This window comes from Mustela lutreola, chromosome 4 (genome assembly GCF_030435805.1).
Source record: "Mustela lutreola isolate mMusLut2 chromosome 4, mMusLut2.pri, whole genome shotgun sequence".
Classification (NCBI taxonomy): domain Eukaryota; kingdom Metazoa; phylum Chordata; class Mammalia; order Carnivora; family Mustelidae; genus Mustela; species Mustela lutreola.
Genome location: NC_081293.1, coordinates 149075672 through 149090722, shown reverse-complemented (window position 1 = coordinate 149090722; position 15051 = coordinate 149075672). Strand labels below are relative to the sequence as shown.

The 15051-nt window shown below is 42.4% G+C and overlaps 1 protein-coding gene across 1 annotated transcript in view; it reads right to left on the bottom strand.

The window, feature by feature from the left end:
* DNAH11 (dynein axonemal heavy chain 11) overlaps positions 1-15051 on the bottom strand; it is a 322374-nt gene that overhangs the window by 20536 nt on the left and 286787 nt on the right. The window contains exons 70-75 of the mRNA XM_059171331.1: positions 14288-14410; positions 12878-13071; positions 11544-11692; positions 10561-10688; positions 7509-7736; positions 1760-1951 (exon numbers count right to left, since the gene is read on the bottom strand). Of these exons, the coding sequence (XP_059027314.1) occupies positions 1760-1951; positions 7509-7736; positions 10561-10688; positions 11544-11692; positions 12878-13071; positions 14288-14410 (1014 nt within the window). The remainder of the gene's footprint in view (positions 1-1759; positions 1952-7508; positions 7737-10560; positions 10689-11543; positions 11693-12877; positions 13072-14287; positions 14411-15051) is intronic.

Here is a 15051-nt window from a genome sequence, read left to right as displayed (position 1 = left end):
CCCAAATCCTGATCCTTGTTTTGATCATATGCCTTCTTGAAAAGGGCATTTTGTATCACCAAACTGTGAATATAACCTTACTTCCAAATCTTGGTCACTGGCTTGGCCACGTGCAGTGAATGCCTTGGGTGTAGACATCCGAGGGAGGACAGAGCATTCAGAACTGCAAGCTGTGCTGTTCCTGGGATGCCAGTGGGGGCAGCAGCACAACGGGAGTCACTAGGGCCACCGCAGGGCTGCTAGGTCTCAGGACATGAGAGCCAGGGACAAACAGGAGTCTGCTCCTCTCTTTCTCCCCATCATTTCTGCCTCGGCTGCGTACAGGAGTCAGCTGAAGTGGACAACAGTCCTTGTTTCAGCGTCAGGGGACAGTTGTGAAGGACTTGTATAAGAGGATTAAGTGATCTGTTTCACTTTCTCCAAAACTATTATAATAGTCGATTTTACCTGCAAAATTTTACACAAAATGTATTAAGAGCAACTCAAAATATTATCCATTACGAGGATCAAAATATGCTCAAATTTTGTCCATTTAAAAAGCGATAGCTATGTGGGCACCTGGAGGGCTCAGCTGGTTAAGCACCTGCCTTCGGGACTCCGGGATCAAGTCCTGCATCAGGCTCCCTGCTCAGTGGGGAGTGCGCTTCTCCCTCTGCCCCTCATCCTACTCATGCTCTCTAATAAATAAATAAAAATTAAGGAAAAAATTTAGAACATGACAGATCATCACTGATCACATACAGTATTAAAGCAGCTTATTTTAGATACAACTTACTCAAAATATGTTCCTTGGGAGAACACGGCCACGTTATACACTGAGTGTACCTATTCTGATAGCGGTCACCTCACCTTTGAAGCTTGAGAAGACTTATTTGGTAACAAAAATTGTAACAATGGTTACCAAAAGAACACATAGCGACTCTACCCACAGAAACACAGATGAGTCATTTTAAAGGCCCTTTACAGAAAGTGTGGCCCAGGGCACAACAGTTGGTTGGACAAATGTATCTCAATTGTAACAGATTTAACGGAAGGGAAAAAGTTTCCTTTATGAAGACTAAGCCAGAAAATTCCTACAAATGGCTCTTCCTTTTTGTAATCCAATCACGGGGTTTTTAAGAGTTTACACAAATGTTCTTGATGAAGCATTCCCGTGCCCATCTGTAAAACGCATTTTAGCCATGAAATAAAATCATTCATCTACCTTTAACTTCCAATCAAGGGGAACATTACTGAGAAAGTCACAACAAGGTGGCATCCTTAATACATAATAATGACATATGCAGGAAATGCACCATTATTTATACATGTGACGCGCTGTAAATTGCTTCCATCATAAGAACTAATTGTAGTGATTATTAATGCAGTGTTATGAACTGTCAGAATTGCTGTATGTAATTACATTTGTGCAAATGCTTCATTACCTGCCTAATGAATCTGGCATATATGCACATGTAAACCACTGTTTTTGTTAACATAATGAAGGACATTTTTTTTTTTTTTTTTTTTTTTTTTTTTTTTTTTTTTTGCACTAAGCTGCTGATGTAGAACTGGTTTGACCTATCTTGTGAAGTTTGAGCTTCCACTGCTGGAAAACCTTTGATCTGGTGTATTTTCACACTTGGCAGAAGATGCATATACAGTGTCAGCTATTTCAATAATAGCTTCAAAAGAGAAATTATGGCCCATTTGATAGTGGCCAAAGACTGACAGATTCAGTACACTCTTTGGAAGAGGTTATCTGACCACTAGCACTTACATGAGGGCTTGCCTCTAAGTAGTTGTAGAGGACGTTGGCACAAATGGTGAGGTCTCCAGGACTGAAGGGATAGCTGCGGCTCCAGCCCCGGGGGCCAAACCTCAGCCTCCCAGCCACACAAGCGTGGAAGTAGCACAGAGAAAAGAGGACGCTTTTAAACTCCTGCTCCTTGGAGCACGACTCAAGTGTATCCTGGAAAGAAAGGACAATAGTTGATTACCCTTCTGCACCCCTTCCAAGGGCAAGGGGTTGCAAGTTCAATGACCTTGTAGATAACTTTGAGGGAGATCTAGGACAAGGGCTACCATGCAATTCTAAGCCCGGCTGTCTATCCTATCAGCGCATAATAGGAGACTGGCCATTTGGCCCTTGCCAGTCTGTTAATTTCAGAGGAATGTTTTCACTTCGTTTCAGTTATTTTACCAAATGCTTCTAAGTTCGCTAGAAAATGACGCAATTCATTCTGAGCAGTGATGGTATTGCTTGAGATCTGAGCAGTGATGATACTGCTTGAGGTCATTTTTCCCTGCAAAATTCTCCTTGAGAAATCTAGCTGACCAAAGGACCCCACCTTTGTATCATAAGCATAGCAGAATACCACTTAAACCCCAGCCCTTCGTTCCCTCTGTTTCCCAGTCACACAGGTTACCTGGGCACGGGACCACCCATCAAAAAACCATTTCCCATCTTCCCTTGAAGCCAGATATGCCATATGACCAAGTTCTTGCCAAAAGAATGTGAGTAGAAGTGATGTGTACAATTTTCATGTCATTTAGTTAAAAGAAAATTGCTTGCCCTGGTAGTCACTCTTTTCCTTTCTCTGTGGGCTAGACATGAGGTTGACCAGACAACCGGGGAAGCCGTCAGTGAGTTCCAGGGGAGACACCTACCAGCCTGGGTGTGTGGCTGAGCTCATGAAACACAGCTGCCAGTTATATATGCAAGAAGTCATCTTGTTGGGAGCACTCTAATTCTTTAGTGTCCCCGAGCTCATACAATCATCCTGACAAATGGTTTCCTTCTAATGAACTTAGGGTAGAATTCATTGCTGGGTGGAGAGAATGGCATATGGAAGACGGGAAAACACACCCTGTAGACTAGATCTGTAACATTTTTTTGAAATTGCAGAGGGAAAATTAAATCCTAGCATGTTGTATGGTTATGGCTCCCACAGCCATAAAATTAAAAGGTGAACCACCACCATCCAATCTCTGTCTTAAAGGTGGTAGTACTTTATTCTCAGATTCGGCAGTTCTGTGAGGCAAAAAAGGACTACTTCAACTGATGCTGGGCACTAGAGGACGATAAGGCCAAAGCTGTACCTTCTTCCCTTCTCCTTTAAAATGGCCCAATTATAGCCAGTCTACATTTAAAATGAATCTGACAACTTGGACCATCTACAAAGTGCATTTAGCACCTTTCAGGTGAGAGTTCAGATCTGGTCTCCCAGGCAACTTCTAGTAAAAGTCTAAACCAAACCAAGACTAGACTTGTTCCCTTGTTCTAGGACTAGAAGAAGCTTTTCAGTTTCTTTATGACTTACTCTAATAAGAATCCAACGTTACTACCAAATGTCGTTCTAGAACTGGCCAGGCCATCCACAGTGCGGACCCAACTAAATCACTAGGTCATTCTAAAACACTAGGCTGTTTCTAGGTAGTTTATGGGGCTTAAAGATACATAATCATTAAATGTAACATTTCCACAAACATAAAATGAAAGATAAGCTCATGAAGGAAGAAAATAAAAAAACATATAATTGGAATTAATCTTGAAGAATATAAAAAATGTATTAGTTTTAAATGTAAGAAGTTTCTAGGAGACAAAATAGAAATATCAAACTTTTACTTAGGAATTATGATCTAACAACTCACCTACCATCTTCCTGAATAACATAGTCCACAGAAAACCAATGTACTACTATAACTAAGTACATTAATTCCATAAATATTTCATATAATAGATTTAGTTTTATCCTCAGCGCTAAAAAAAAAAAAAAAAAATTACAATGTGGGCACCTTGGTGGCTCAGCTGGTTAAGTGTCTGACTCTTAATTTCAGCTAAGGTCATGATCTCAGGGTTGTGATATCTAGCCCCACCACTGGGCTCTGTACTGGCTGTGAGAGCCTGCTTAAGCTGAGAACCCATTTAAGATTCTCTTTTTCTCCTCTCTCTCTTTCTGCTCCTCCTCCACCCTACCACCCCTCCTCAAAAAAAATTACAACTTAATGCCATTTCATTATGCCCTGATAATATAAATGCCAAATATGAATTCCAAATGAAAAAAATATGAATCAAGTTTTTCAAATTAGGAAAAAGTATGAGTCTACCTAACATTCTACATATCAGGTCAGTTGTATTTTTACAAACTAAGAGATGAGCAATTTACCATCAGAAAATACACAAACAGCTCAGAGACCAGAGGACAGGCATCCACACTCACATAATAGCAGGTGGTATGCACACAAATGCCAGTTTCACGTGTGCAATTACCAGTTATCTGTTTCTGCTGCAGATCTTACAGAAAAAGAAATCTAGGGGCACCTGTGAGGCTCAGTCGGTTAAACATTCAACTTTTAAAAAACATTTTATTTATTTATTTGAGAGAGAGAGAGACAGTGAGTATGAGCAAGGAGAAGGTCAGAGAGAGAAGCAGACTCCCTGCAGAGCCGGGAGCCCGATGCGGGACTCGATGCCCGGACTCCAGGATCATGACCTGAGCTGAAGGCACTCAACCAACTGAGCCACCCAGGCGCCCTAAACATTCAACTTTTGATTTTGGCTGGGGTCATGATCTCAGGGTCTTGGAATTGGGCCCTGTGCCTGGGCTCCACACTGAGCATAGGGCCAGCTTGAGATCCTCTCTCTCCTTCTGCTTCCCCCTCCCTCCCCAGGATGTTCTCTCTCTCTCTCAAAAAAAAAAAAAAAAAAAAAGTATCTTATTTAAAAAATGTGGTTATTATGTTTATATGAAAGGAGCCTAAATAGTATTCCCTTATGACTCCTTCCTTCCTTCTTCTTTCATTTAAAAAAAAAATTTTTTTAAAGATTTATTTATTTGCCAGAGAGAGAGCGAGAGAGCGCACGTGCACAGGCAGGCAGAGTGGCAGCAGAGGCAGAGGGAGGAGCAGGTTCCCTGCCGAGCAAGGAGCCAGATGTGGGGCTCGATCCCAGGACGCTGGGATCATGACCTGAGTCGAAGGCAGCTGCTTAACCAACTGAGCCACCTAGTCATCCCCATTTAAAAAAATTTTTTTAAATTTAAATTCAATTAATCAATATATACTGCATTGGCTTCAGAGATACAGGTCTGTGATTCATCAGTCTTTTTTTTTTTTTCTCCTATTAACACATAATGCATTATTTGTTTCAGGGGAACAGGTCTGTGAATCATCAGGCTTACACCTTTCACAGCACTCACCATAGCACATACCCTCCCCAGTGTCCATAACCCAGCCACGCTATCCCTCTCCCCACCCCCAGCAACCCTCAGTTTGTTTCCTGAGATTGAGTTTCTTATGGTTTGTCTCCCTCTCAATCCCATCTTGTTTCATTTTTTCCCTCCCTACCCCCAATGACCTCCTGCCCCTTTAAGTACTTGAGTCTTTCCAATAGTTGTCATCTTTAGTTAGTCTAAGTGGCTTTCTAGATAAGTCAGAAGAATGAATACTTTCATAAATAAACTGGAACGGGGGTAGGGACTCATGTATAAACTTTGGGGCATCGGTTCATCCTTGCCATGATATGCAACATATTTTTCAATGGGCATTTCCCTGGGGAGAGTGTCCGTGGTTTTATCAGATGATCAGAGAGGTCCTTACCAAAACAAACAAACAAAAAACAACAACAAAAAAACCAACAAAAAGAGAAAAAACACTGATGGACGATTGGGCTGAGGCATATTTGATCATGACATACTCACTTTCCCCAAATACAGATAATTGTCCTATGGGGGCTGGATAAATCCTATTTAAATATATTAAATTCCTATTTTGTATTTTGGGAAAGAGGTTGAGAATGTCCTAAGTGGTCAGAAATTATCAACCAAGGAATAAAAAATAAATTCATGGCTGCCATGGTTCCCAAAAGAAAAAGTACTGCAACTATATAATACATTCAACAAGGTTTCCTGAATGCCTCTTTCTACATTCTACAGTGTTTATATAGCCTATAAATTAATTAACTAGACAATTAACTGTATTCTTTGAAAGGTTTCCTGAGTGCCTCTTTCTACACTCTACAGTTTTTATATAGCCTATAAATTAATTAACTAGACAATTAACTGTATTCTTTGAAACTATAATCTTAGATGGCCAATTATTAGAATTCCTCATAATGTTGACTTGAGTATTGGTCCAGAAGATACTAGAGAGAAATGATAATATTTCTAACAGGAGTCTTAATATTTATACCAAACCATGTGCATTTCCTCTTTAGGTTTCATCCTTCTTCTCCTAATAAGAGTACTGTTTCCCGGGGTACCTGGGCGTCTCAGCTGGTGAAGCATACCACTGTGGATTTCGGCTGGGCTCATGATCTCAGGGATGCGAGGTGGAGCCCTGTGCCGGGCTCTGTGCCGGGCATGAAGCCTGCTTAAGATTCTCTCCCTCTCCCCTACCCCAAACCCCTTGCTTGCACTCTCTTTCTCCGAAACAAACAAAATACTGTTTCCCAAGGATGTGTAAAAAATCAGAGGGAATGGCAACTCAGAGAAACAACAACAAAGGAAACTTGTTTGAAACACATGATTACTATACAGGTAGTTGTGATAATTTGCCCAAGGAGAATCATAGGAGCATTTGTGCTTGTGTTAAGGCATTTGTTTTATTTTGGAAGGAAATCAAAGTGTAAATAAGGTGGCAACATGGATATACAGGGAGAAGATGATTTAAGTCTGCTAACATCAAAAGTGGATCTGAGGGGGCGCCTGGGTGGCTCAGTGGGTTGAGCTGCTGCCTTTGGCTTGGGTCATGGTCTCGGGGTCCTGGGATCGAGTCCCACATCGGGCTCTCTGCTCAGCAGGGAGCCTGCTTCCCTCTCTCTCTCTCTCTCTCTCTGCCTGCCTCTCCATCTACTTGTGATCTCTCTCTGTCAAATAAATAAATAAAATCTTTAAAAAAAAAAAAAAAAGCGGATCTGACACACTGAATTTTATACTGGAACTCTTCCCATACCTTTATTGTTGCTGCCGTCCTCAGGAACAGCAACCAGAATAATAGTGGCTTCTCTTCCTGTGCGAAGAGATACTGGTCTACCATGTTTGTCTTCAATAAGTGGGTTCTTCAGAAAAGGAATGTAATTTATTCTCCTTAAACATGTGGCTGCAGTATTTTTTTTTTAAAGATTTTATCATTTGAGAGAGAGAAAGAGCTCATGTGCGAGCCTGAGTGAAGGTGAGGGAAGGGGAGAGAGAGAGGCTTAAGCCAGCCCCATGTCCAGTGCAGAGCCTGACATGGGGCTCCATCTCATGGCCCTAAGACCATGACCCAAGCTGAAACCAAAAGTAGGATGCTTCACCAACTGAGCGTGTGGCTCTATTTTTAAGGCAAAAACATAGATTTTCTAGTCATTGGAACAGGGAACGACAGGGGGATCCTTTCAAGACATTGAACTACACATTGGGATTTCACTTCATCCCTCTGCACAAGACACATGTGTAGTAGCTAATTCCCCCAGCCCCCCTCCTCGCCCCAGTTTTGTAAGAAAACTCTGACTCTGCCATCAGACCAGGCTTCTTCTGCTTTCTTACCTGATCAAAGTTGTAGAGGGCGGCATGCAAATTGGCCAGCATTCCTGTGGGGGGTTCATTAGTAATTTTAATGGAATTCTCCAGCAGTCCTTGAGGGATGATGTGTTCACGAGGTGTAGGTGCAGGTTCAGCACTCATGAAAACCCGGTAATCTCTGTGGCTTCCTTGGCTGAATCTTTCGAGGAGTTTCTCCAAGGTGCCTAGCCACTTGGCTACCAAATGGACATTCTGAAAACACAGTATGGCTTATAATTCTGGTGAAACTGAAGTATGTTGTTTAAATGATGGGATCACAACATTTTTCTATATATCAGTGGGTAGAAAACCAGAGAACCAGAAAAACTCAGAGAACCAATTTTTCCTGTATTATCACTTTAGGGAACAAAACCAAGCACCAAAACGCTACGGCACAGTGAACACGTGGCGGGTTCCAAATCACCACAACTTAGTGGTGCAAACCACAATCTCCTCCAACATACTCAGCCACTTCCAACACCCACCATCACCTTGAAGGTGGAGTTTCTGACACTTTTTTTCATTACAGTTCAAATTCAGTTATGAAGACTTACCTGGGTAGTTTAATCAAGTATAAAAATTAAAAGTCAGAAATGTACCTCACTCATTTCATTGTTTCTGATACTAACCGCCTCTACTCAGCGTCTATCCTTAGTAGATGAACTCCAAAGGATGAGACAGGTAAAGGGGTAGCCGAAAAAGAAATCTCTCTTTGTTCATATGCTCTGCAGGTTCCTGACAGGTTAATTTCCTTAAATCATAGAACTTTCAAAAATCATGAGAGAAACCAATGTCACCACCATCACTTCATGATTTTCAGTTTTATGATTCACAATCCTCCAGCCCTCCCACCCATGGAGTACATGGTAGTTGGCCTTGTGAGAACAGAATGAACAGGCTCTCTCCCTCTGGCAATGTCCTTAATGTAATGACTGCAACATCACACCTAGGAATATGTAGTTATTTCCAGGAAAGAAAAACATTTGATATTATAAAAGCTACAAAAAACCCAAAGAATAAAGGCAAATAGGGAATGGAATAATAATATAGATATCTATCTTCGCAACAGTTCTGTTGTAAGAAGATCTAATGCCAATTTAGTTGTTCACATTATGAGGCTTTTTCTTCCTTTGGCTAATTCTGAACATACACTGGCAGGTGTCATGGCTGAACTGTGTGCCCACAAACTCAAATGTTGGAAGTCTTAACCCTCAGTACCTCAGTGCTGAGTGACTGTATTTGGAATAGGTCTTTAAAAAGGTAATTAAGAGTAAACATAAGAATTAGACTGGGTCTCATCCAGTATGGCATCCTTATAAGAAGAGGTGATCAGGGGGCGCCTGGGTGGCTCAGTGGGTTAAGCCGCTGCCTTCGGCTCAGGTCATGATCTCAGGGTCCTGGGATCGAGTCCCGCATCGGGCTCTCTGCTCAGCAGGGAGCCTGCTTCCTTCTCTCTCTCTCTGCCTGCCTCTCAGTGTACTTGTAATTTCTCTCTGTCAAATAAATAAATAAAATCTTTAAAAAAAAAAAAAAAAAGAAGAGGTGATCAGGACACACACACACACACAGAGGGGAGACCATGTGAAGACACTGGGAGGAGACAACCATTGACACACCAAGGAGAGAGCCTTTCAGAAGAAACCAAGCCTACTGACAACTTGATCTCAGACTTTTGGCCTCCAGAACTATAAGAAATTGCATTTCTGCTGATTAAGCCACCCCATCTGGGACACTTTGGACTGGCAACCCTAGCAACCTTCTACAGTAAGTAAGGGCTCTGAGTTTCCCGCCCTCCATGCTCACTATTAGATTATAGCCAAAGTACTTCTCACACCTGACTGTGAACCTCACACAAGCAAGCAGAAACAACAACGACAATTAAAAACTGTTTTGCAAGCTCAAATACGACTCCTCTATCTTATGGCCTACAAGACCTTCCTTGAGAAGTTCACTTGAAACAAATACAAGGGTACTATAGGCAGTGACTTTGCGGTCAAGGAACAGAAGAATCTCCAAGTGAGCCATCCCCAGACACAGGCACATTCTGGACTGCAGTCTCGGTGTTCTTGATCTTTGAGGATCTTCCTGAGGGTCTTGGCTTTGACGTTGGCTAGATTCTTAGGCCCACTTGCCCAGGGGCAGCGATGCCTGGGCAACATTTGTAGCGAATCCATGTATCTTGGACCCATTTTGCCCATGAAAATAGATTTTAAAAATCCGGTATGTCACTTCACAAGCCATCTGGTGTATATCTGAGACAAAGATAGATGCCATCCTGCTACCTGTGCGCACATTTTCTCTGGTGTGTGGGCTTCTGATAAAATGCTAGTTGAACATCCCTTGAAGGGCTCTATCTGACCACAGGAAGTGACCACTGTAGGGTCTGGTTAAGAGCTCATTCGCATGAGCATACTTATCATATGCCTACGCGGATATAATTTAACGTACATTGCAAACAACATAACAAGTTCCCATTATGCTGGTCTCCCCTTTATTCAAAGTCCTGCTTCTCTTTTATATGGCAACAAGGTACTAAAAACCTCAAGAAACTGAGATAGCCACAGGATTGTGGTCAAGTCCCGCCTCAGGCTCCATCTCCCCCAACCTGCTGCTTCCCCTGCTTGTGCTTTCTCTCTGTCAAATAAATAAATGAAATCTTAAAAAAAAAAAAAAAAGCAACTTTCAAATGTGAGATATTATGACTATGGCTTTGGCAATCTATATACAAGCCTGTTTATCTTCTAGCACTCTTAGAATGTTCCAGATATCTGTTAAGTCAGGAGAATGAGGGGGTTTCCTCTAATATTTTTAAATTTCAAAGCATGATGGCCTGAAAATCTCTCAAAAGATGATCGCTATCCTTGTCAGCTGAGTCCCTCAACACCTTTGGAGAGGTCACTAGTCCTGAGAGAACCCCAAGGACCCTGCAAATCACCGTCTGTCAGGAGGACAGATCATTCCCATGGGCCTGGACAACTCTGCACCATCCATCCCTCGTGATCATTCCCAGTGTTGTCCAAGCAAATGCCATACTCACTTGGAGGATGACCCAGTGTCCTCCTTTGGAGGCTTTCTCCAGGGCCTTTTCTGCCACTGTCTCCTGACCTTGTCCTAAAGACACATTGTAGAGTTTTCCCGAGTCGATTGTAAATCCCAGTCTTTTGCCTGTGGGAGCACACAACAGGATAAGAGGAAGAGTGACTCAGGAGAGGTAAGAGGAGTCTGGAACTTTCTGTCTCATGTCCACCTGTGGTTACGGCTGCCACCTTCTAGGTCACTCGCCTCAAGAATCCAATCCCAACTCCTGTCATTTCAGCAAGCAGCATTTTGAGCTCTCTCAACGGCTGCCTCCTGGGGCGCATTAGCAGAGCCTGTGGAAATCAGTTCCTCTGGTTTTATGGTAATGAAGCTTTTGACATTTTGATAGATGGCAAGTATTGTTATTGAGCTTTATTAACTCTTGCCGGAGTAGCAAAGCATTTCCTTCATAAAAAAGGAGCAACGTGTGGTAGCTATCACATCATTTTTTGAACAAATTGGCTCATTGGGTAAATGCAGGAGCCTCTCACCTTGTGGCCATGCTTGAATCGAGCACAGTCAGGTCACCGCTCTATTAACCTGGTGTTCTCGGTGCGGGCTGTGGGGAATAGTAATCCACGGCACAAAGCGACAGTGCCTTGCACAATCGAATAGGCTTGCTCTAATGACCACTATTTAGTCACAGGGGGCACAAGATTACACTAGAATGGAGAAAATTGCCCTCTGGCCCTTACATAGTCAAAAGGTGGAAAACAGTACAAAAGAAACTTGCATTATGCCAACTAGAGGAATGTTCCATTTGAACAGTTCTTCAGGCCACAGTGTTATTAGCCTTACGTGTTCCATAGACTCCATCTCCCACAAATGAAAAAGAAAGAAGGAAAGAGAGAGAATGAAAGTAACTGGCTGTGAACCAAGAGGCAGGCCGGGCGCGTGCTGGGCGATAGGGAGGGCGGGAAGGCAAGGCTCCGGGCCCCTCACCGAGGATCTCGAGGTCTTTAAGGGCATCCACCCCTGGAGACAGGATGAAGAAGATGGGCGTGTCCGGGCTGCTATCTTCAAATGCTTCAACTAAATCCACTCTGATCCTCCCCACATACTTGGCACCCAGCTTTTCCTCCACAAAATTCCTAATAGAAAAGGATAAGGCAAAAGACAGCATCAGTGCTCATGACCTTGAAAAGTGCCACAACTTGGATCAGCTTAAATCACAGGCACAGGAAGGAAGCAAACTATGTTCATTACATGGGATATTTTTGCGGAACAATACGCATCCAGCTAGATTTATGCATCAGTGTCAGTGAAGTCCCTCCCCGCTTCAGAAGCTCTGAAAATCAGAAGCCTATATTCCGTTTTGGGGGCTACTGAGACCCCCCCCGACTGTGTCCCACCAGCTGCCTGTGTATGGCTTTGTATCCCCCCCAAATCTCCTGCCAGATCCCCCATTACTTATTAACAGTTCATTAGATTTGCCACAGTGCAATTTTCCAGCCTGCTGGGTTTCTCATGAATATACAAATGCTTTTTGGGGTGTTTCTAATATAGGGAAGCTCAATTAAGCAGGATTATTTTCCCGCAGTATCAGATTTAGCAGAAAGTAAGTACTACTAAGCAGAATTAACTTGTAAAGTAGGGCATGCAGAGGCATCTGCAAAGGGGAAATTAGTTGGCCAGAGCAGAGGAAAAGACTGGAGGTGTGTCACTGCTGTTGAACGAGGAGCAGAAAAGGAAGGAACTTGAGAACTCTTCGGTTGGTGAATTCAAATGAGAACACGACTTGTGTGAATTAGGCAGCATATTACCATCGAGGAGCCGAAAGGGCAAAGAAAAACGACACACGGACCAAGATGCAGACAGGGGTTCCTGCTTTAAATTGCATTGGTTGTAAAGTTATAGGACTATCAGTGTCTCCATGAAAGGAACTCATTTTTGTTTGATGTGTAAAATCTTCGGAGCCCAAATGCTCCAGCTAAATAAAGACAGTGGAAATTGCCCTGGGAAAATGCATGCTCCTGGCCTCTGAACTCTGCTGACACCCATCTCTCCAGCTAGAATATTTCCAGTGGTTCCCCGTTTCCCCTCCTGGTGTCAGAAGCAAGGTATTCAGGAAGGGCGGTCTCAGCCTGATGACAGACCAGCACACTGGTTAGCATTCAGCGAATTTCAGTATCAATAGTAATGATGAAAGTATCAGATTTTCCGGCAGCATCGTGGCTCATGAACAGGGACCACAAATGCCTCCCCCAGAAGCTCCTTGCCCCTAAGACTAAGTCTCTTCTAGGTCACTGTATTTCCAAAAATGCTAACGGCCCCACCTGAGAGCGTATGTCATTCTGTCAGGGCGTACTGCTCTCAAAATAATCAGCTTCTGTATCAAACTTTTCTTCTTCCATTCTTGCGGCAACTTCTCTTTCTCTGGGCACTCGGACTCAGCCCATCTCCTCCACTGTTTGGCCGATCCTTCCACATCTCGGTCTATGCCTCGAAATTCTTCCAGGAGGGCTACTGCCTGTCATACAAGGGGAAGACACAGGATGGGGGGTAAATAGCTTAGAGTCTGAGACAGGGACCAGTGGAGGTACCGAATCCTCTGTCAACAGGTTGGGCTGGGCAGTCTTCGTTTTTGGCCAGATGTGCTCTACATCCTTGCCTCCCCTGCCATGAGGGTTACTGGATTATTGGCACTAAACTCCCTGGTTCTCTGGCTGGGTTGGGTTTGGCCAGGAGGGGGCACTGACCAGAGACTGGAAGACTAGAGGAGAGGGTCGCAGGGGTATTTCCTCCTCAGCTGTGGTGACATAGGCTGGCAGTGACTATGTTCATCTACAGAAGGTCACAGCTCCCATAGGTTGGCCGCCCCCCTTACTTCATTTCTCCACAGTTTCAGTAATTACTCCTTTCTTCCGTTTTCCATCCCCATTCCTGGCTGATGCCTTTAGTCTTCTTTCCATAGGATGCAAATACACTCTTTGTTAAAGTTTTTTTTTTTTTATCACCCCTTTGAATGAGCCATCTGTTTTCTGCTGAGACCCTGACGGATCAACAAATAGACTTGAATTTATACTTCTACATAACCTAGTTAAAAATTCTACTACAAACACATCTAAACATACTATAAAACTAAGGGATGACAGTTATTTTCAATAGACAGAAATTTTCCTTCTTAGAAAAAGAATGAAGCAAATACCATGTGTATGTTATCATATAGGCTTCTTTAAGGATTCCAAAGTCTAAGGGAATAAACTTAACAGTAGGATCTTCTGACTGAAAAATGAGGTAAGAATCGGCACTTGAGGTTGATGAATAACTTTTTTCTCCACAATATTCTGTTCTGCTTCAACACTTTAAAATGAGAATAAACTACTGTGTTGTTATATAATTAACACACAAATTCGGGAAAAGTGGAGAAGTATTATAAAAAAGAAAACAAGCCTGATTTAGGTAAATTGACAAAAATGTTTCTTGACTTTTACCAAAGGTCCTGCAGAATATACATATTCAGTAACTTTTCCACCCATAAGTAGGTCAAAGTTTCTTTACTTTCAAATAAGAAATTAATCACTGTATACTTTAGTAATAAAAAGACAATTTGAAATTACATAGCGTATTTCTACAAATGAAATGAGATATAATCCATCATTTGTATTTTTGAAACATTTCTACATTTGGAAGAACTGATACTTGAAATAAGTTTTAGAAAGTGAAAAGCTCCCTTCCTCACATACCTTGAGAGCACTCCATGACTGAGTAGTTAGGAAGTCAACAGGACTCAGGTAAGTGTGTTCAACTGTGAATCGGAGCAGGAAATCCAATTCAAGAGGGTCTATCTCTTTCTTTCGCAACAAAATCTTGAGGGCACATGAAATTGAAAAGGGTCATTTAGTTTATATCAAAATCAGGACATAAGAGATAGTCACCATTTAACAGACAGGACTGAAAAGGCAGAACCAAGTCCACCAACCTTCACCTAGCTGTTCTAAAGCTGAAATAATAAATCTCAGATTATGCTCATGATCTCAAAACCCTGCTTGAAAATCTAGTAACAAATAATTATGAAGACTATTTTTTCCCCAATTTTAACACATGACTATTAGCAAATTATTTGAAATATACATTCATATTTAGTCTTTTGCTCTTAGATCAAACTTGTCTTAAAACTGGTTCCATGGGGGCGCCTGGATGGCTCAGTGGGTTAAAGCCTCTGCCTTTGGCTCAGGTCATCATCCCAGAGTCCTGGGATTGAGCCCCGCATCGGGCTCTCTGCTGAGCAGGGAGCCTGCTTCTCTCCCTCTCTCTCTGCCTGCCTCTCTGCCTACTTGTGATCTCTGTCTGTCAAATAAATAAATAAAATCTTTAAAAACAAAAAAAAACAAAAAAAACTGGTTGCATGAATTGAGAAAGCCTTAGGTGGTAATGGATCAAATTACTAAACAAAAGGTAGAACCAGTATTATAATTTAGTGCTAATACGGAAGTTACACTGAATAAAC